Source organism: Carex rostrata, chromosome 10 (genome assembly GCF_964058835.1).
Source record: "Carex rostrata chromosome 10, lpCarRost1.2, whole genome shotgun sequence".
In the NCBI taxonomy this organism is placed as follows: domain Eukaryota; kingdom Viridiplantae; phylum Streptophyta; class Magnoliopsida; order Poales; family Cyperaceae; genus Carex; species Carex rostrata.
The window spans coordinates 7,909,444-7,930,643 of NC_135927.1; the positions used below are offsets into that span (position 1 = coordinate 7,909,444).

General features: G+C 32.4%; 1 protein-coding gene across 1 annotated transcript; it reads left to right on the top strand.

Moving 5' to 3' along the window:
* Nucleotides 1–18,014: 18,014 nt before the first annotated feature.
* ORG4 (OBP3-responsive protein 4 (ORG4)) lies at nt 18,015–20,881 on the top strand. Its single transcript, XM_078309987.1, has 4 exons — nt 18,015–18,241; nt 18,327–18,479; nt 19,871–20,046; nt 20,650–20,881. The coding sequence occupies exons 1-4, from the start codon at nt 18,086–18,088 to the stop codon at nt 20,738–20,740; spliced, it is 576 nt and encodes a 191-aa protein (XP_078166113.1). The 5' UTR covers nt 18,015–18,085; the 3' UTR covers nt 20,741–20,881.
* Nucleotides 20,882–21,200: the final 319 nt, after the last annotated feature.

Below are 21,200 nucleotides of genomic sequence, written 5' to 3' on the forward strand. Positions count from 1 at the left end.
GAAAAAAGGTGCACGGTGCACAGGCTCGGTCCGCAGGTGCCGTGCGTGGTTCAGAGGCGCGTTCCACGGATGCGGCGCGACACTGGGATCATATGCGGCGCGACCAGTGCATACTTAAGTGTTGAAGCTCATAATTTGAAAAATTCATCTATGTGCGATCTGGAAATTCAACGGCTGAGCATCATTCCGAAAAAAATACAATAAATCAGAATCCTTGCAGGATCTAGACATTAAGCTCCTTAATAAGGAGGAGAGATACAATTGAATTTAAAACAAATTCAAATTGCTGGCCGCAATATTTACTTCATAGAACTATGTCTCTATTTTACATTAACGTAAAAATATTATATATATCATATCTCACAGTTTTATTTAATATTTAAACTTGAAATTTTAAATTATTAAAGTTCTAAAAACAAAGGTATAATCGAAGCATAAAGAATCAAAACATGTGAACCCTCCTCTAATTTAAAATAACCCTGTTTATTTTAAATATGCTATTGAGATTACTAAATAATAGTTGGTAAGGAACAATATATTAATTGAAACAGAAGTATGATTCTAGTTGACTTCGTAGAATCCAATTTGCTGATTAATTTTTTTGTCGTGGCAAAGAGATTCTGTACCATATAAAAAAAAAAAAAATGTTGTTAGTAGATTATATCACACGGTTTCAAGGACTTTGAATTATGTAATTGACTAATTATAACTTTGACTATTGACTACTATTAGCTTAACTAATGACCTATAAGGCTATTATAACACACACACACACACACAAGAGGTAAAACAAAATTTGCTTTTTTATATCTACAGCAAGATAACTCTCTTTGTCAACTGTTGTATCAAATTAATGCACTCATTGTGATATTAAATACATTGCTAATATACAATTTTTTAAGTAAAGATTGGAGGTCAAGCCATCTAGTTATTTAATACCTTTGTTATTATAACAAGATATTTTTCTCGTCTGATTTTCGAACCCATAATCTCCCACATCAGATATCATTTATGCCTTTGCTACTGGACTAAACGCTAGTTCTTTTGTCGGTACTATAATTTACTACAGTTTTAAATTGTTGTCCTGATAATATGGATTTTTAAAAAAAAAAGAGTTAAATGGGTTTTTTTTAAATGGTAAATATAAAAAATTCGGTAGGAATTAATACTCAATAAAGATGGTGGAGTTTTGAGACCTCATTATGCATTTTTAATTGTTTGATCAACTATGAATATTGTCAAATTAAGTGTAAAGCTAAAAAAATATTTAGTTTTTATTATTAATAAATGTGTTTTTCATGTGTGTATAAATATCTAATTTAATGTATGAAATTAATTACTGTTGTGTAATTATTATCACAATTTATGTATTTTTTTTTTTACGTTGTACTCCCTTTGCTAGCCTCTCTCCCTATTTAAGAATATAATTACCAATCCAATATGTATTATAATTTATAAGTTTTCATAATGAAATCTCAAAACATAGTCCCAAATCTCTAGTAAAGATAGCATCTGAATATTTAAATAAAAACAAGGAAAAAAAGTATGACTAACATTGAATTAAATATTGGAAAATCCTGTTTAACATCAAATTGCAAGATCCACACGAAATTCTTTAATTGTATAGTTGGAAATTAATTAATTATATAGTTGGAAATTATTTGGCTTTTTACTAATAAATGTTAATTAATGTTTGTGGTATAACATATGAAATTATTAATTATTATGTTGTATGATTATTTATCAAATATTAATATATTATGCATATTTATTATGTTGTACTCTATAATCTATTTGATAGGCCCCTCTCTTTATTTACAAATTTAATTATTTATCCAATATGTATTTTTAATTTCATAATGAAATCTCAAAAATATAGTCATAAATCTCTAGGAAAGATGGCATCTGAATATTTAAATAAAACAAGAAAATTAAGTATGACTAACATGAGCTTTGGTAAAGTAGCGATTTGGATTGATTTTAAAATTTGAAAATTCCAATTCAACATCAAAATTGCAAGATCCACACGAAACTCTTTTGCTAAATTAGGTCGCCTCACAGGTTTGGCCCCAATATGCCTAATTAAATGCTATTATTAAATGGCAATATGAGGGCCCCACATCTCACCAAATATCCTACTGTAATTATTAATAATGATAAAAAATAAAAATCAAGATTTATTTCTTCAAAATCTTAAATTGTGGGTGGGTTAATAATAATAATTTAGATGCACAAATTGGATCTGTCTGTTCTTTTTATGGGATTTTATATCAGATTTGAGATTTGTAAGTCAACATATTTGGAGACATATGGAGGGTATTTTGGGAATTTTACATCCCACTTGACCACTTCTATCTTAAATTTCACTCTACTTTAATTTATTGGAACCGGTCAAATTCATCCCAGTAACCTTTTTCTTACCCAAATGAGAAATGATGCATCAATGAATTAAAAAAAAAAAAAATTGACGAAGGTATAAATCATGATTATCATTACAAAATTATAAGCAATCATAATAAATTTAAAGGATGGAAATTTATTGACAAGGAATTATCTTAATAATTTTGTAAAAAATAATTTTATTTATGATTATAGGTTCAATTTATAATTGCAAAATGTTTGATCACTAAAATTAATATTTTTTTGACATGTCGGATTTATATTTGGTCTCTTTATAAGTGCGTAATTAATAAATTTTAAATTCGTTCAAATATTTTTAATGGCTCTGTACTTAATGTTAATGCATGTATCAAATTTTGGAAATACATATTTGTAGAAGTATCTTAATCACGAAAATATATGTTTTTTGTGTGTTGGTGTTTAACTGTTTTTCAATTAAATATTTTTTTTATTTCTTTCCTCCATCGAAAAGTTTATTTCTCTCACAAGTAAAATTGTATTTTCTTTCTACAACACACCAAGTTTATAAAAAAAAAATTCCTCTTAAGAGCACCTAATCAATATTAATTAGTACCAATATACATTTATTCATGACGATTCGTCGGTATTAATTTACGAAGAAAAACATATTAAACAACAATTTTACTAAAAATTATTCGATTTATCTTCAATTATACCAAGTTTAATATATCTTTAATCTATATCCCACACCATGAAAAAATTGAGCACTAAAGGAAAGATCAATTAGTTTAACTAACTATTTACTCTTATTATTTAATTATAATACTTTTAATTTTAATGAAATTCTACAATTAATCATTTAAAACACATTATACTGTGTGTCATGTAACACACAAATACACAATACAGACATGTCCATGTCCAGCTACAGTAAACATTTTACTGTTCATGTAAGAAAAAAATATCACTCAGAATAAATTTTTATTTTCCCACGTGAACAATACAAATCAGTTCACAAATTTTGCAATCTCGTTCTAACGTTCTTTCCCCTCCGTCCGCCAAACAGGAACTACAGGAGCTCCACACAATTTTTTGAACACTCTTAAAAAAAAAGCTCCTTAAAAATCCAAATGGTCGGCACAGCACATTACATTCGGAGCTGTAAACCATTTCCTCTTGGACAAGGACTACACAGTAGATCTGATTCGCTTTCCAAGAAGAAGACAACAACAAGCAGCTCCTCACTAAAAAATGTTTCTTGATCCTCTGTGGCGGTGCCGACCATCACTCGGTATAGCAAGATACGTAAATAGAAATTAAAAAATTAAAGAAAAAGATAATCTTCTACTATTTTTATTTTATTTTATTTGAAGCTGTTGTTCAATTTATTTTATTTTTCTAATGAGACTCCATTAGCATCAAGTTTGCATCCTCTATGGTATCTTAAATTTTGAGTTATGAGTGCGGAGCATTTAATTAGAATTTGGATCAATTTAGTTTAACATGAAAATTCAGTCTACTTTAATATTGTGCATATGTGAATTAGACGAATCCATATCCTCTGCATTAACTTAGAATTTGAGTTAATACATCACGGTCGTCCGATTAGAATCCAGGTCAGTCTAGTCCAAAGTGAAATGCAGAGTCTGAATTCTTTTTTACTAATATTCGGGCCAATATTGATCAGACGGTCTGAATTCTTTCAAATTCTTTCCGGTAACTTAAAGTTTTTTTCTTCAATAAAAACTTGAGATCAAACTGTCAAATTATTAATATTCATAATAAATTTCCTATCTAAATTTATGTAACTTTCAAAAATAAAACAGTCTTTATTACTACTAAAACAATAAAACAATAGAACAAAGTTGATTTACTTCATCAGTGGTAGTGTTGATAAAAGAAAAGGATGTCATTCCGCTGTTCTCCAAATAGGAGAGCAAGATCACGTTATTCAAAATCTAACTGTTGATTTTTTTCGTGCACAAATTTCAACACAGATGAACAGTCGGATTTGAAATAACAGAATCTTGCTCTCCTATTTAGAGAGCAGCGGAGTTGGCTCTAAAAAAAATATATATATATATATGATGTGGCGCTCCTAGTTTTGGCACATAGGAACTAGAGAACCCATACCTCCTTTGACAAGGTCACATGAACCAAAATTGACATTAATTTAGAGGCGAAGACGATATCAGCGTGGCAATTTTGTTTGGCCGGAGATCCGCGTTGACCAATTATATATATTCAACATGTCATTTAATTGTGATCATAAATTAATCATACTATCAAACCAATTATATCAAAGTTCTGGAAACTATAATAGGCATAATTACGTCACACACATATATGATGTTTTTTTTTTAAGGTCAGTTAGCAGGCGCTTACATAAAAAAAATAAAAAATGTTGTACATAAATATTTACACCACCGGACTCAGCAAATATAACACACATATATGGTGTTGCAAAATGCAAACTTTGTTTCTATTTTGATAAAATAAAATGTTTGCCTTTTAGTTAAACAAGTTTTATATTATGTAACTTTTTAACTTTTGAATAAATATATTTTAGTCCACATAATTTATGCCAAAGATTTGAGGTTATTTTTCAAACATGTATACTTTCAAATAGATCGCATTGGTCTTTGTTGCCGAACATCCTCATTGTACTCAATCAAGTATTGCACTGGATTTGAATTCAATTTTTTTCAATAGTTTTTATTAGATTTTCAAATTTATTTCAGTAGTTAAATAACTTTACGACTCTAATAACATTATATTTTGCGAAAAAAAAATCACCTCACAATCATTATTTTTATTTCTTTACAATAAATATAAACATATAAAAAAATTAAAAACTAAAAGTAAATTTATGGATATATATTCATTATTCAACATACATACAATTTAATAATCAAATTATGTAATTTAAATATTGTTCGATAATGTATTAAGAATTGATAGTTTTCTACCGTTATGTTTTGATCCAAATTGTTATTCAAGTTCAATGAACTATGTATCTTTATTTGTTGTATGTTTACATTTTTTTGTAAGAGAAAGAAGTCTAATTAAATCAATTTGAGTTGTCTAAATTCTAAAAGTTCTAACAAATTGGTATCATAACAATTTTTGTTTGAATATGGACCGTCCAATCAGAATCCTCACGATAATTAAAGCACCCTCCTACGTTTCATCTTGGACCGGATTGGACCGGATTCCGATCGGACGATCGTGATCCCGTGTAGACCCCGTCGTTTCGTTTTTGGGCTCGTGAACCGCGGTAGACCCCGTCGCTGGGACCGCGCGTGAAGAGCGTGCGAGCCAACATCTCAGCACTGTGTGAACCGCACGTAGACTGAGTAGCATTCGGCGGTTTGGGTCTAGGTGGACCGCGATTAAACCGTTTATGCGGTCTTAAATCAAAATCTCTTAAATCCAGAAGCTTCTTATAATTATTGCTTTCTTTACGACTCTAAGAGCATCTACATCCCTGAAACTATTAGAGTTTCTAATCTGACGTGGAAGTTTTTAATCCAATTTCAGGGATGTGTGAGAGTTTCTTATTTAGAAACTATGCAGGAAAGTTTCTTATTAAGAAACTTATAAACTCTATGTTGGCCAAATGATTGGCTCAAATTGTTTCTCCTTTTTAATTTGTTGCTGACGTGGCTTAATAGAAACTCTAAAATGAGTTTCAGAGATGTGAGAGTTAGAAACTTTAAATACTATAATTTCTAAAAAGTAGTTAACAGTTGTTTAGAAATCCTTTTGAGTTTTAGGGATGTAGATGCTCTAACACTATATTTTGAGAAAAGAATTACGTAACAGTCATTACTTTTATTACTTTACAACAAATGGGCAAATAAATAAAATTAAATTAAAATTAAAATTAAAGGTAAATTTATAGATATATTATTTGACATATAAACAATATAATAATCAAATTTATGTAATTTAAATATTGTTTGACAATGTATTAAAAATTGTTAGTTTCTTACTGTTGAAATTTTAAGTCGCTTGAAGTACGCTAAAACATATATAAAATTTATATTTGATATTTATATAGGAAATGGGTTAATATGCTTTTATAAAGAAAACATTCTCTTCTACTTCGCATTCATATTATATATCTTTTTTCAAAGTTCAAATAGTTAATTCAAACTGTCGAACATTATCTCCATATCCATATAAAAATGTACTTGAAAATCGAATATTACACCTCTTAGAATATTTTTACAATATTATAGATAGTAAAAATCATTGTTTTACAAGAATCATCCAAAAACATTATCTATGTAAAGAAATAATATTTTTTTAAATATAAAATTTGAGAGGTCTCCAAGTTAATCTGCCTAAGAATGAAGTCACATATTGATTCGAAGGTTCTGATATTTTTCGAATTCCCATCATTTAAGAGCATCTACATCTCTGAAACTTTTGGAGTAATAAGAAATCGTTTATAAACTCTGACGTGGCCAAGTAATTCGCTGAAATTATTTTTTCATGTAATTTATTTGTTGATGTGGCAATTAAGAAACTCTAAATTTTAGTTTTAGGGATGTGGAGATTTAGAAACTTTTAAGACAAAATTTCTAAGAATTAATTAATAGTTATTTAGAAACTCTAAGAGTTTCAGAGACGTAGATGCAATAAGATACTTCAGTTTATTTTTTTATTTTTGAAAGGATATAAATAAAAATTTCGGCGTTATATAGGTAGCGGTCGGTGCCGCTACTGTGAAACCCCACAATATCTGTTTACTGAAACTGTTGACCAGAATCTGAGTCTGAAAAAGCCGCAAAGGCTATGCCAGAATTCGGTCCAAGATACAAATGTAGAATTGTCAAGTTAGAATAAAGAGAGAGAAAAAAATGATGGGTATTTTATTTTGTCAAGTCAATTATTTGCATTTATACAGTATTGACACTAATTTCACACTGACACAGACATTTGTACGCTGTTTTACAATTTTATCCATTTTTTTTCTCCCCACGACATCAACCATGACGTCATATTCGGTCAAGGCGTACTTTATAATTATTAATCTGGTAAATGATTCAGAACCACATAGGTGTACACAGAGAGGGGAAGGAGACACTACCACGTGGAAAAATAAAACCACTCATTCTATTTCTCTTTATTATTTAATATTAATTTTTATGAATAAAAAATTGTCAGTCTTTCTTTTTTATATTTGTGAACTGAAAATTAGCAGAAGGAATATAATATGATTTAAAAATTGTATTTTATATATTATCTCTTGCATTTTGATTTCAATTCTTAATTTTTAGGATTTAAACAGATTAAGTGACCCGACCAATATGATTTTAGAGTTAGGCTGGGGTGCTATGGATAGCATAGTGGCCTCTATGCTACGGCTCAATATTCGAGTTTCCAAAATCCAAACGGTCGATCCGAACCGTTAATCTTATTCTCCATATTAATATCTGCTTGGAGATCAAATTTTATATTTTTCTGAATTTTTTTACTATTTATTAAGTATTTTACAAAATTGTTGATCCAACGGTGGCTGCACAAAACAGTAAAACCGTTGGATTAGCGATTTTCAAAGTGGCTTAATAAATAGTAAAAAAATTATAAAAATTATAAAATTTGGTCTCCAAACAGATATTAATATGGATAATAAGATGAACGGTTCGGATCGACCGTTTGGATTTTGGAAACTCGAATATTGAGCCGTAGCATAGAGGCCACTATGCTATCCATAGCACCCCAGCCTAACTCATGATTTTAACTTGATAATATGCTTAAAACATATCATTATTTTTAAATCATCCCAGAAAAATAATTTCCTGCATGTAAAAAAAAATAAAAAATAAAAACATTATAAATCTCAATATTGAAGCATGATTGACTTTGACATCGTATAAAAAATAAAATGATTGTAATCAACTTTTGAAATGTCAAAAGTTTTAGATCATATCCCCACTCTTTATTATTTATTTGTCATATAATTCATGTGGCTCCTAAAGTTTAGACTTCTTTTATTTCATCGATCATTGTCAATTTACCTTTTTTTTTTTTTTTTATAAATATTGCGGTTTTAACTACTGTTTCTATTGACCAATTAATTTAATATATATGCGTATTAATTATATAAAGTCCAATATGTTACTCTCAATACCTCTCAAGTCCCCCTGTAAAGGCAAAATTTCTTTGAAAACAAGAAACACATGTAAAACCAATAAAACAAGTTTGACAATATATATCATTTTTACATATATCACAAATTTATATTTTTAAATGAAATATATAAAAAAGTGTTTAAAATTTTGATATATGGATCCAGTAATATGTAGCTAAGATTAAAGTGGTAGTTCTAAGCCGTGAAACTACCAATTCGATTTTTACATTTTCAAAGTCCAAACAGTCGATTCAAACTGTTCAACATGATCTCTATATTGAAATGTGCTTGGAGATCAAATTTTACATTTTTAAAAAAAAATTTTAATGCTTATTAAGTATTTATAAAGTGTTGTTCTTCAATGGTCCATAATTATCTGAAAATAATAATTTTTGTAAAATACTTAATAAATAGTAAAAAAATTTTAAAAAAAATGTAAATTTTGATCTCCAGGTACATTTTAATATAGTGATCACGTTGAACGGTTTAGATCGACTATTTGAACTTTGAAAATGTAAAAATTGAATTAGTAGTCCCACGGGGTTGAAATATGATCTTAGCCAATATCCTAGTAATATATATAATATAAATGAGCTTTTTATTATAGAAATTACACTTTTAGAAAACAAATAACCAGTAGAAAAAATTGCCTCAACTCTCAAATATAAAAAAGTTAGTATTCCCTCTAAAATATTTAAATATGCATCTACTAAAAAAACCCATATTTTTTGGAGAATTCCAAATTTAACCGGATCGCAACGTGAAATGATGGCTCCATTTTTGGAGCCCCTAAAAAAAAATGTTCGGCCAAAAGTTTTAATTTTAATAGATTTGTTTAATACTTTAAAAATAATAGAAAGAAGAACTAATAATTTGAATATATTAAAAAAATCAATTAAAATAGATAAAATATCTTATAATTTAGATGTATTAGAAAGACTCTGAAACATTTTTCAGGAAGGATTTTTCCCGTTTGTAAAAAAAGCAAACTATTTCTTGGTGTGCTACTGGAAAAAAATAAAAATGTTTTGAATCTGAATTATTGATTCGGTTCAAAAGTCACTCCTAGATAAATAAAGAAATTACCGTGATAATTTTAGTACATTCAAATTGTAAGACACTCCTTCTATTTTCGGAAAAAAAAAAGTTTGATTTGGCTTTTGTAATGATCACAATATTTTTTTTAAAAAATAAATAGAGTATCTTAGAATTTAAACTTGCTAAAAAAATCACGATAATTTTTTTTTATTTACTAAGTGACTTTTGAACTGGATCAATAATTCAGATTCACAGTATGTTTTTTAAAAAGCATTTTTCTTTATTTACTATAATTATGTTTTGTCGTGCGCTAGATCTGTACATATATTAAAGCGAATAAGTAACCATACATATTTTAAAACAGATTGGACGGAAGCGAATCCATTAAACTCAAATTTAATTTTAATTTAAGTACAATGAGTGTTAGACGCAACCCGTTTCCTTCGTAATGCCCCCATCATGCATTTTTAAACACAGATGACGTGTCAAACTATTTGTATGATTGTAATTTGTAACTGACAATTCAACCCTACCTTTTTGAATTTCAAATTTGAGATTTGACCAAATAATTAAACTCTAATTTGGTCGGATAGTATGGGGCAAAGAAGTCTAAAGGGGGGTTGGTTGTTAGACGGCCATTTTTATTAATATCCCTAAAAAAATTCAAAATTTTACAAATGTCATGTCCCCAATTTTTTTTTTAAATATGTCCTGACCGCCTGGGCTTCGGGCGGCCCAAATACCATGTGAGGCGCCACAGGGCCGGGCGGCCCATACCACAAGTGAGGCGCCACCCCTGGGGCGCCCCATGATATATATATATATTTTTTGAGATGTTAGTATTTTGATTTGAATAATTTTGTAAAAAAAAAGTTTTCTTATTTAGAGTGTGCCAAAAAATAAAATATTTGATATATTTACGAAGTGATGTCGTAAATTTTTATAACTTTAATTTTTTATTTTTATTTTTTTGGTGAACTTTGATTTTATTTGTCAGTTGGATATCACAAGTCTAAATATAACACTAATAAGGACTTGGCCTTTATTATGGTTTTTATAATATATGTATAATATACACATATACATATACATAATATGCGTATGCCAAAAAAAAAAAAAAATTTGATATATTTACAGAGTGATGTCGTAAATTTTTATAACTTTGATTTTTTATATTTTTATTTTTTTGGTGAACTATATGTATAATATACACACATACACATACACATACACATACACATACATATATACGCATACACATACAAAAAAACTCACATATACATATACACATACACATACACATACACACATACACACATACACACATACACACATACACACATACACACATACACATACACATACACATACACATACACATACACATACACATACACATACACATACACATACACATACACATACACATACACATACACATACACATACACATATACCAAATAAATCAATTCGCATAAGCAAAATAACAATTTTATCTGCCACCACGTCTGAATAAACCTAACAAACGACTAGTTCTTCTGGTACCAGTGGCAGGTGCGGCATTACTTGTAGAGGCTTGGCTACTAGATGATTGGCTTACAGGAGGAGGGGGTTGTGTTCTACCGGTTGCTTCAGCAACAACTTTGGCATTTTCTCTTTCGTTGTGTTCGTTTATTGCATCTAAATGTAACAATGCAATTCAGTTAGTAATATAATTAAAGCATAAATAAATTTTGTACAATTCTACATACCTGCACTGCGCCTGTCGGAAACAGAACGGCGAGCCCGATTTCCCGACGGTCGCCTACCACCCATCTCGTCCATGGTTATTACAATACGCTTGTGTCTCCTCCTTCCCTTTCTTATCCATCCTTCTGAAGGTAATATTCTATCTCCGACATATGCAGGCCACTCATGATGATCAGGATAAGAATGGAAAGATCCACCCCAAGTGGAAGCAAGGTAATCGGTACGGTACATGTCAGCAACATAGTGATCCTCACAGTAGTTCCTCACTCGGCATACCGCCATCACGTGACTGCAGGGTATGTGACTTAGCTGGGGTCCTTGGCATGTACAGGTTACCGCCCTGGCATCTCCGAATTTAACCACGTACTTCCAAGCCCTCTTGACAAACGCCATAGTGCTGTCTGGTTTACGGCTGGTAGGAACGTACTCATTTGGATTTTGCACTTCGAATTCTATTCCATCATTACCCATCGGGATCACGATCATAGTTGCACCTTTGTCTCTGTGTCGTCTTAGTTTCTCCTCCACCCTTGTTGAAAATGACTGGTTCATCCTTATTAATTCTGCGGCCTTAGCACGCCGTTCCTGAAACCAGGCATTTAACTTGTAGAATGTGTCATCTACAACTGCAGCCACAGGCAACATCCGGCTCTACTTGAATACTGCATTCAGCGACTCGGATCCATTGGTGGTCATAATTCCCCAACGCCAACCTCCATCCCGGGATTGATATATTTTCTCGTATGCTGGATCTTCGTTGACATCTCGGGGATTATTTTTGCCCACCTTCATTAAGTAGAGATTTGCCTTTGGCATGTACTACATAGAAAATAAGGAAATAGAATAATGTAAGTAAACAATTGTAGTAAAAAAAATTTGTTTTCTTAAAGTACAATAATATATGTAAACAATTGAAATACATGTACCTTTGCAAAACTGCTAGTCATCTCTACCACCCTTCTCGGCTTTTTCTTTCTGCAATTCCATCTAAATGTATCAGTAACCCACGTGTCGCCCCCGGTTGCCTTGGAAAGGTTCTCCGCAATGTGTTGCATACACAACCTGTGCACACACTGGCCAGTACGTGTTGACCAACCGTAATCTTCACGATCAAAAACATATTTTATTCCTTTGTGCTGGTCTGATATCACACAGAAAAACTTCCCTTCCCCAATCACCCGTCTTCTTAAAAACTGCATAAAGAATCCCCAGTTCTCGCCGTCCTCTTTATGAACAATTGCAAATGCCAAAGGCAACAGCTGGTTCTCAGCATCATATGCGCATGCTATGAGTAGCCTCCCCTCATAACGACCAGACATGAAGCATGCATCAATGCTGATAACGGGTCTGATGTATGGCACAACTTGGATACAAGTACCAAAAGCCCATGCTATGCCCTTGAATTGTTTAGCTCCCTCTATTAGTACTCCGTCTTTATCAAAAAAGGGCCATGCCATCGCTCATATACGGTGCCGACATTTGTACTTGCCATGGCCTGGAGCAATGGTGCCAGATAGCCATATGAGTCCTTCCAACTACCGAATATCCTACAAACCGCAAGTTCACGACCTCTCCACAGCCTGTTGTATTTTGGGATTACATATTTGTATTTGTGTCTGACGGTCATAGCCACCGCCTTGATGCTCATCGATGGATCCAACTTAATGTCCTCCTCAATTGCATCGGCAATTAATGATGCCGTTAGCTGCGCATAGTCTGTCCTTGTGGACGCAGACTTGAATGTATGAGGTGGTTCACACTTCTTAATCATCCATGCTTCCCCTGAACCCGCAGGGGTTCACACTTCATAACCGGGGCTGTGATACCTCTGGCTGTCATAAAGGGAGTGCTGGTGATATCCCTGGTTGTCATAAGGGGATTGCTGGTGGTACTCCTGGTGGTCATAAGGGGAGTGCTGATGGTACCCCTGGTTATCATAACCCGAATTGTCATAACCTAAAGGTCCAGCCCCAGCCGAACTTGAAGGTCCAGCCCTCGTTCGGGGAACCCTCTTCGAATATATGTCCATTACCGGGACCCCACAAGCTACAAATTGAGTATACACAACTCTCCACAAATTGGCATCTGTTATTGGAAACTTAACAAAGTAAGGTCTACTCCCCCCACGTGAGTTGTCAATCCGTGTAGCCAATTCTATTTCATACCTGTTGGGGTTTAAAGATGTATTTTCGTATATTAGCTACTTCAGTTCCTCAAATGTGGTATTTTCATTAATCTCGAAGCCAAATGCGACTTCTTTCGTGTAATGCACGCCATCTTCATCCCTTTCTAGCTTGCCGCCGACATACAGTGCAACTAACATCTCTTCTTTAACAAACTACATTTTAAAAAAAAATTTACAAGTATTACATGACATAATAATGGGTACAGTAATAAATGACTAATTGAAAAATAAAAAAAAAAGTTAAAAAAAATTACAATTTTTATACAGTGCGTGCAACAGTAAATGTACGGTACGCTACAGTGCGTGCAACAGTAAATGTACAGTACGCTACATTAAATTTGCAACAGTAATGACTAATTATTATAATTAAAAAGTAATGACTAATTATTATAATTAAAACATACCTATTCATTCAGCTTCTCGCCTCGAGAGAAGTTCTCAAATCGAGAAGTGACAGAGGCAGAAAACGGGCTTAAATCATACTCCATATGGGGCGCCTGGGGGGTGGCGCCTCATAGGCCTAATGGGGCGCCCCAGGGGGTGGCGCCTCACTTGTGGTATGGGCCGCCCGGCCCTGTGGCGCCTCACTGGGTATTTTGGGCCGCCCTGGGCCCAGGCGGTCAGGGCATTTTTAAAAAAAAATTGTGAGCATGGGCATTTTTAAAATTTCAATTTTTTTTAGGAATATTAATAAAAATGGCCGGTTGTTAGAGAAGTACTTGAAATCTCAAAAAGGACAAATTAAAAATTTAAAGCACACAGGATATAAACTAAGACAGCTGTAAAAACCAATGAAAAGTTTGCACATGGTTTTTCTCTATCTACACAAAATTCATTTAATTCAGTCCAGAATTTTGAAAAAGAGAGGTGAGAAATAACTTGGAAGATTCTTAGAGAGAATTTAATTAGGTGAAATGAAACAAAAGGTTGTTTCCAAATCAAAGACACCGTCAAATTCTTCTCAACATGCTTGTTTTGACCTCTTTTTTCAGCCTTTGTAAATATATAAAATATAATCTCATTAAAAACTTTTTTGCCTTTGTATAATTTACTCTTGTAATTTTGAAGAAAATACAATTTAATCCAATTATATATATATATTTCTTTATGTGTCAGTATGATCTATCATATTTTTATCAAGTCTAGTTGATATTAAATATTGACAAGATGGGAAAATAAGAACTACGGCCATAAATTTAGGCTTTTATCCATAAATGAATGGAAAATGGCCTAACAATTAATTTTATTATACTCCAAAGTGATGTTTATAAGGTAGGTCGTTTAATAAATAAATGATGTGACACAAAATCGCCATCGAAACAATAAATGTTTCCTTTGGCATGTGTGGTGCACGATTGAACACATCTATATAGTTTGTTAATTAAATAGGTTAAATCTTTCATGCACTAGACGTCTATTATAATAATAGATGATGTAGCCAACTTTTTATTTATAGAATAATTATTTTAGTAGCCGCGCTGTAGTACTCATGCTACAGTACTCGTGCTACAGTATCCGTATTTAGAGAAATAATATATTATGGTTGCCACTAATTATTATTCTAAAATTCCAGCCGCATCATTTTTCTATGGTCCCCACTAATTATATAGTTTCTTTTTTACAGTTCCCGCACTCGTTCTCCCGTCAATCTTTCTCTAACAAAAATAGCTGACTTCAGAGAAATAAATACTTCAATGCATAGATATAAATACTTTCAGTGTCATATGTAAAAAATACTCAGATATGTATACATTCATAGTTATAAATATTTAGAAGATAAGATATTAACACTTAAAAAAAAATATTAATACTTTGATGCGTGATTTGTAATGATTATCTCTTTTCGAGTTCCCCAACCATCCCCGTGTCAGTCTTCCTCTAACAAAAATAGTTGACCTCATACGTATAAATACTTCAGTGTATAAGTATAAATACTTTCAATATTTAGATATTAATACTTTCAGTGTCATATGTAAAAAATACTTGCAAGTATAGGTATAAATACTTGTACGGTGAGGTATAAATATTTGTGCGACGACGAGTTTAAAAGTACGTCATCATGGATCTCATTTGAAAGAAAAAATTGTGTAGGTATTAATAATATGGGAAAAAAAATTAAAATTGTGGAGATTTTGCAGTCCCTACAGGAAGGAATAAATTTTTATAATTCTGCCCTATCATTTGTTTGGTCTAATTATGAGAGCAAAAACAAGTAAACCACAATGTTACCCCCCTACAAATTATAACTATCTAAGAATTAATTTTTGATCTAGTGACAATAATAATATCTCGAGCAAAACTAGGGTGTGATGTGCTCACCAAGAGGGGTTGGTGAGCACACCTCTAAATGACCAGCGGATTGACTCTGAACTACAAATCTAAACCGTTGAAATTCAAATACTTCGTGAGTGATGCATGTACATGCAAAATTTTTAAAGTTTCGAATTCATTTAGCACATGGTTAAGCGGTCAAAACAATAAACATTTTATAAATTATTTTTTTAAATGTTTTATGTATTAATTTTTCATTATTGTTTTGACCGCTTGACCTTGTACTTAATGAATTCGAAACTTTAAAATATTTTATGTACATCCATCACTCACGAAGTACTTGGATTTCAACGGTTTGGATTTGTAGTTCGGAATCAATCTGATAGCTATTTGGAGGTGTGCTCACCAATTTCTCTTGGTGAGCACATCACACCCTAGTTTTGCTCTAATATCTTTCGTGTGAAAGGTTGCAGATTTGGAATTCAGATAGAGATCTCTTGCAGATATTGAAATAAATTGTGTGGTTTGATTCTAATTTTACTCGAAAAATAAATTGTATCCATTTCATTTCATGTCAAATTACTTGTTACTCGAACCAAGTTAGTACAACTAAAATACATTCAGGAATTTAATTTGTGTATGGTAAACTCTCCTAATTAAAATTTGATTTTATTTGAGTGTAATTCATATACCGGATAATCAACGTACATGATTTCATTCTTTTTTTTTTTTACAATTAATGAGCCCAAAAAAATATATTACTAGAAATTGTAGGGTTTTTGGTCCATGTTTCTTCTAAATTGAGTAAAAAATATTACCAAATTTGTATGGTTGTATTTGACCATATATTTTATATTTTATTTTTGGTTGTTTGATACATTAAGTATTGAAAAGGTGTATGTATGATTATAATTATTCCTTGTTCTTGGATTTGCAATTTATTAAGAACAAAATACTTGATTAATATGCAAATCATTGTGCCTAAGCCTAAGGGCTTCATAAAAAAAAAAAAAAAAATGCAAATTATTGTCTTTATGGATTTGAACTTTTTTTACTCAGGAGGATCTTGGCCCATGGCCCATGAACTTTTTTCCTTGTCTTATACGTCTCAACTAGGAGTGTTTATTGGATTCGATTTATTTAATTTTCAGCCGAACGGTTAAATATTGGATTCAACCGTTTCAATTTTCGGTTTAAATAATTTGATTAGATTAAAATTTTGAATTACTTTGATTTAATTTGATTTTTCTTCAATAAAATAAAATAAAATAAAATTTACTTATTTACTTGAATTATTTTTATTATTTTTATTTTTTTATATTTAATTTGATTTAACTTTTATTATTTTAATTCGACATCTCGATATTTATTTTACAGTTACAAAATACATTTGTATAGTGGTTTGCAACTCGGGCGGGTACGGGTACCCCGGGTATACCCGTCTCGGGTACGGGTACGTCTCGGGTACGGGTATACTCGGGTACAAGGGTATTCGGGTACGGGTATGGCGGGTATAATTTTCAAAACCCATACCCTACCCGTCCTATACCCTTACCCGTGTACCCTTGACGGGTAAGGCGGGTACGGGTACGGGTAGGGTGGGTACGGGTATTTTTTTTTTTTTTTCTGGTTTTTTTGTTTTTGTTTTTTTTGTTGGTTTTTTTTGGTTTTTTTTTGGTTTTTTTCTTTTTTTTCCTGGTTTTTTTTGTTGGTTTGGGGGAAAAAAAAATCAGATTTTTTGAATTTTGAAATGGGATGAACAGTGGTCGGGTATACGGGTACGGGTACTCGGGTAGTCGGGTACGGGTAAACTCGGGTAGGGTATGGTCAGGTATTGGTCCAAAATAACGGGTCCGGTCCGGTTTTTGCCCGTACCCGCGTACCCGAGTACCCGACCCATACCTGAGCTCGGGCACGGGTACCCCGGGCGGCGGGTACGGGCGGGTATACCCGACTGGGGTAAAATCAATCCACTCCATTTGTATATGGATTGAGTTTAGATTTTTTGAAGTTCAATAGATCTTATTTCTTCTTTTTTATTCGATTGTCAGCTCGTTCCGTTAGAATTTTACAAATGGAAATAAAATTATAGTTCGATTAAAACCCAATTTAAATAATCAAACTATAATTTTCAGTCCTGTTAATAATCGTGCAGATTCTGATTGGACGGTCCAGATTCAAATAAGAGCAATCTGAGAGTAACGGATCCTAAATCCGCAATCCACTTATCCTCGTTTGATCCGACCCATTTCGATCCACCTTGTATTCTACCGTCTTCTCCTCGGCCACCACGACGCCACTACCGCCTTCTCTCTCTCTCTCTCTCGCACGTGCGCACGATGGCCATGCGACCAGGCGGCGCCGGAGTAGAAGCGACGGCGGGCGGCGAACCGATTCCTATAGAGGAGGCCTACACCATCAACGTTGTGCCTTCCGAGCTCTACCTCAAGTTTCGCAAGGAGCTCCGAAACCTCCGCGTCGGCCTCAACCTCGAGGTCCCTCTCCCTCTCTTTCTCTTTGATCTGTGATGAAATCTCTTTTGTTACTTACTAGTTACTACTACCCCTTTTACTTTTACAGTTCTTTAATTATGAAGTAAACGATTACGAGGCGAAGCTTGTGCTGAAGCCACTGAGTACTGATCGAAGGTGGAAGTTCATGTATCGGCCAGTACATGGAGATGTTCAAGTTCTTTCCAAAAAGATTCCGCTTACAAAATATTTGAATCTCCAGGTATATATCTGCTTAATTCCCTCTCTCAATTTCAAGAGATATCTCAACTAAGGTCTATGTATAAAATGCTGTAGTGCTGTTTACAGTTGTGCAATTGCTTTACCAGTACTTCCAATTTTGTCACTTCAGCTAACTATGGATCCTTATTTCAACAAATAAAATTGGTGGGTGTATTTATACGAAAGATGCTAGTCATGTCAATTAGTGTATTGTACCAAAAATCCACATCTGGTCTCTGAATTTTATTTGGAAACTTTAAACTTACAGTGGATCTATTGGTCTGTAAACAATTAAAAGCATGCAATTTGTTCTTTTAATTATGTAATTGCTCTTAACAAGGATGGTATAAGATAATCGAAATTTTCATTAGTCTTAAGTTGGATGGATAGGAATAGAGGAATTGTACAGAACTCTTCCAAAATCTTAGGATACATTATGTTTTGCTGATATATAGCTTTTATTATTTCTGTAATTATTTGTGAAGCACGTTGACAAATTATGTATGCGTGGTACCTTACATTATTATAAAATCAAGACGGTCAGTTTTCATATAGCGCTTGAATAGGTTTTCAATAATGTCAGAGTCACTAAATGCCTTTGTAATTATACAATTCTGATGTGTGGTCACAGAAGATCCGGAAACTTTGGATATACTTCTAGTTGCTTCTGTTGACTAAATACATGCATATTTGTGAAAAGATACCACACCGTTTATTCTAGACATACCTTATATGACATTACTCCATATCTGCTTGCTTTATCTCCTGTCAACTTTGGATTAAGTTCGAGCCATACATAATATGCAAATAAGCCACGTGGCATATGAGGTGCAAATTGTGCCAATATCCAGTGTACGGGTGCATAGCGGGGGAGAACTGAATATCAATTATTCTTCATGTGTGCGTTTTAAGCATCCACATTTTTAGTCAACAACATCATAGTGATTAAAAGACCCGCAATGCTACGTCATCACAGTTTATCTAATTAAATCATTCAGGGTTCATGTTGAATTATCAAATAGTTCCAGGACCAAATTGACCAATTAAATATGGTAGTCTACCCCATTGATTTTCAAGTACATATACTAATTAAGTGTAACTATGCCTTGTGTACCTTATTATTTTTTTCTTGTGTGGTATTCTGAAAGAGTTTTTATGTTTTATGGCACATTTTTTGCATGGTCTATGATACTTCATGTTTTATTGTAGTGCCATTTTACATTTAAAATCATTGTTGTATTATACAAAAGAAGTGCATTAGACGAAAAATGAACAAGTTTTGGTGGCTCTTGAAGTCTGATGTTTTCCAAGTTTGAACTTAATATAAGATGAGTATTTTTTTTTTTTTTTTGGGAATTTTGCATAACATTTCTTGTTATTTTTAATGATCAGGTTGGAATTGGGCATAGTTTCCAATTGAATGCAATTGGTTGGAAATGGAAGATTTCGACTTGTTTAGGTGGAGATGGTGTTTCTCAAATTAGAAACAAAACCAATATCAGTTTCTTTCCTGGCTTTGATTTGAGAATTGGCTGGAAAGCTGAATATGTACTTCCTGACATCCACGGGTAATTTTATAGAATAGAATTCAGTATTTACCAATAAACTTTGTTGGGTTTAACTTATTATTCTGGTTCTGGTTTTGGGTCTTACACAAGTTACATGACCTAATTGATTCCCTTACCAGAACCCTAACCCAACCTGGACCTGTTGTCAATGACAAATTAACCCAATCTTACATCAACTCAAAAAAAAAAAAACCCAATCTTACCACCAAAATAGTTAACACCAAGCATAATCAATTTTCACCTGATACTCTATCAGTGTATCAAAAAAAAAGCATAATCAATTTTGTAGGGATAATACAAATATGATCTGCATTGAACCTGACAACATGCAAAAGTGATGTAAAATTATAACCTACCCAAATTCTAAATGGTTCCGAAAACAACACGAACCCAATTTGATCTGTCACGACTTGCTTTCCTATCAGGTCTAGTTTTAACCAGAAAGTACAATATGTTGACTAAAAATGAAATCCTTTTGCTATGGATCGCCTGAACACCTGTACGACTACATTTTGGAATCTGAAAAAATTGAAAATTCATGATATTTGAGTTGCAAATTACCTACTTGAGCTTCTTTTTGATAAATTTTTCTTTTTAATTTAGGGGAATGGGCACAGGGGAGCCTGTATTTAACATGAATTATGGCAAGTTGAATGCATCCATAGACCGAATCGAGGCAATCTTGACGAGTTAAATTTCATTTCGAAAATGCTTTGATAAAAGCAAGTTTTTTTCCTTTCTTTTCCTTGTAAAAATTTAGTACTGAAATGTTTTTTTGCGAGACTACAACAGCAGGAAGTAAAGATAGTTAATTAGATCCTTCTAAAGTTCCATATTCACGACATAGTTCACTGTGGCAAATGGGGTTGAATGTTAATTGAAATTTTAAAAAAATAGTTCACTGGATTCTTACCATTTGAACAAAAAAAAAGATGTTGTGGAGCTCTTTATTGTGATCATGTGGGGAAAATTTATTTCATAGACTAGATTACAAAGAAGCAAGAGTTTTTCCTTTCTATCTTGTTAATTGGATCATACAAGTTTTCCTATTTGAAATGTGATTATCTTTTAAAGATATTCATTTTTGTTGAAATCTATAGAAATGTCAACTGTCAACTTATTTAGAGCTTTTATGTTGTCAGGAATCTTTCTAT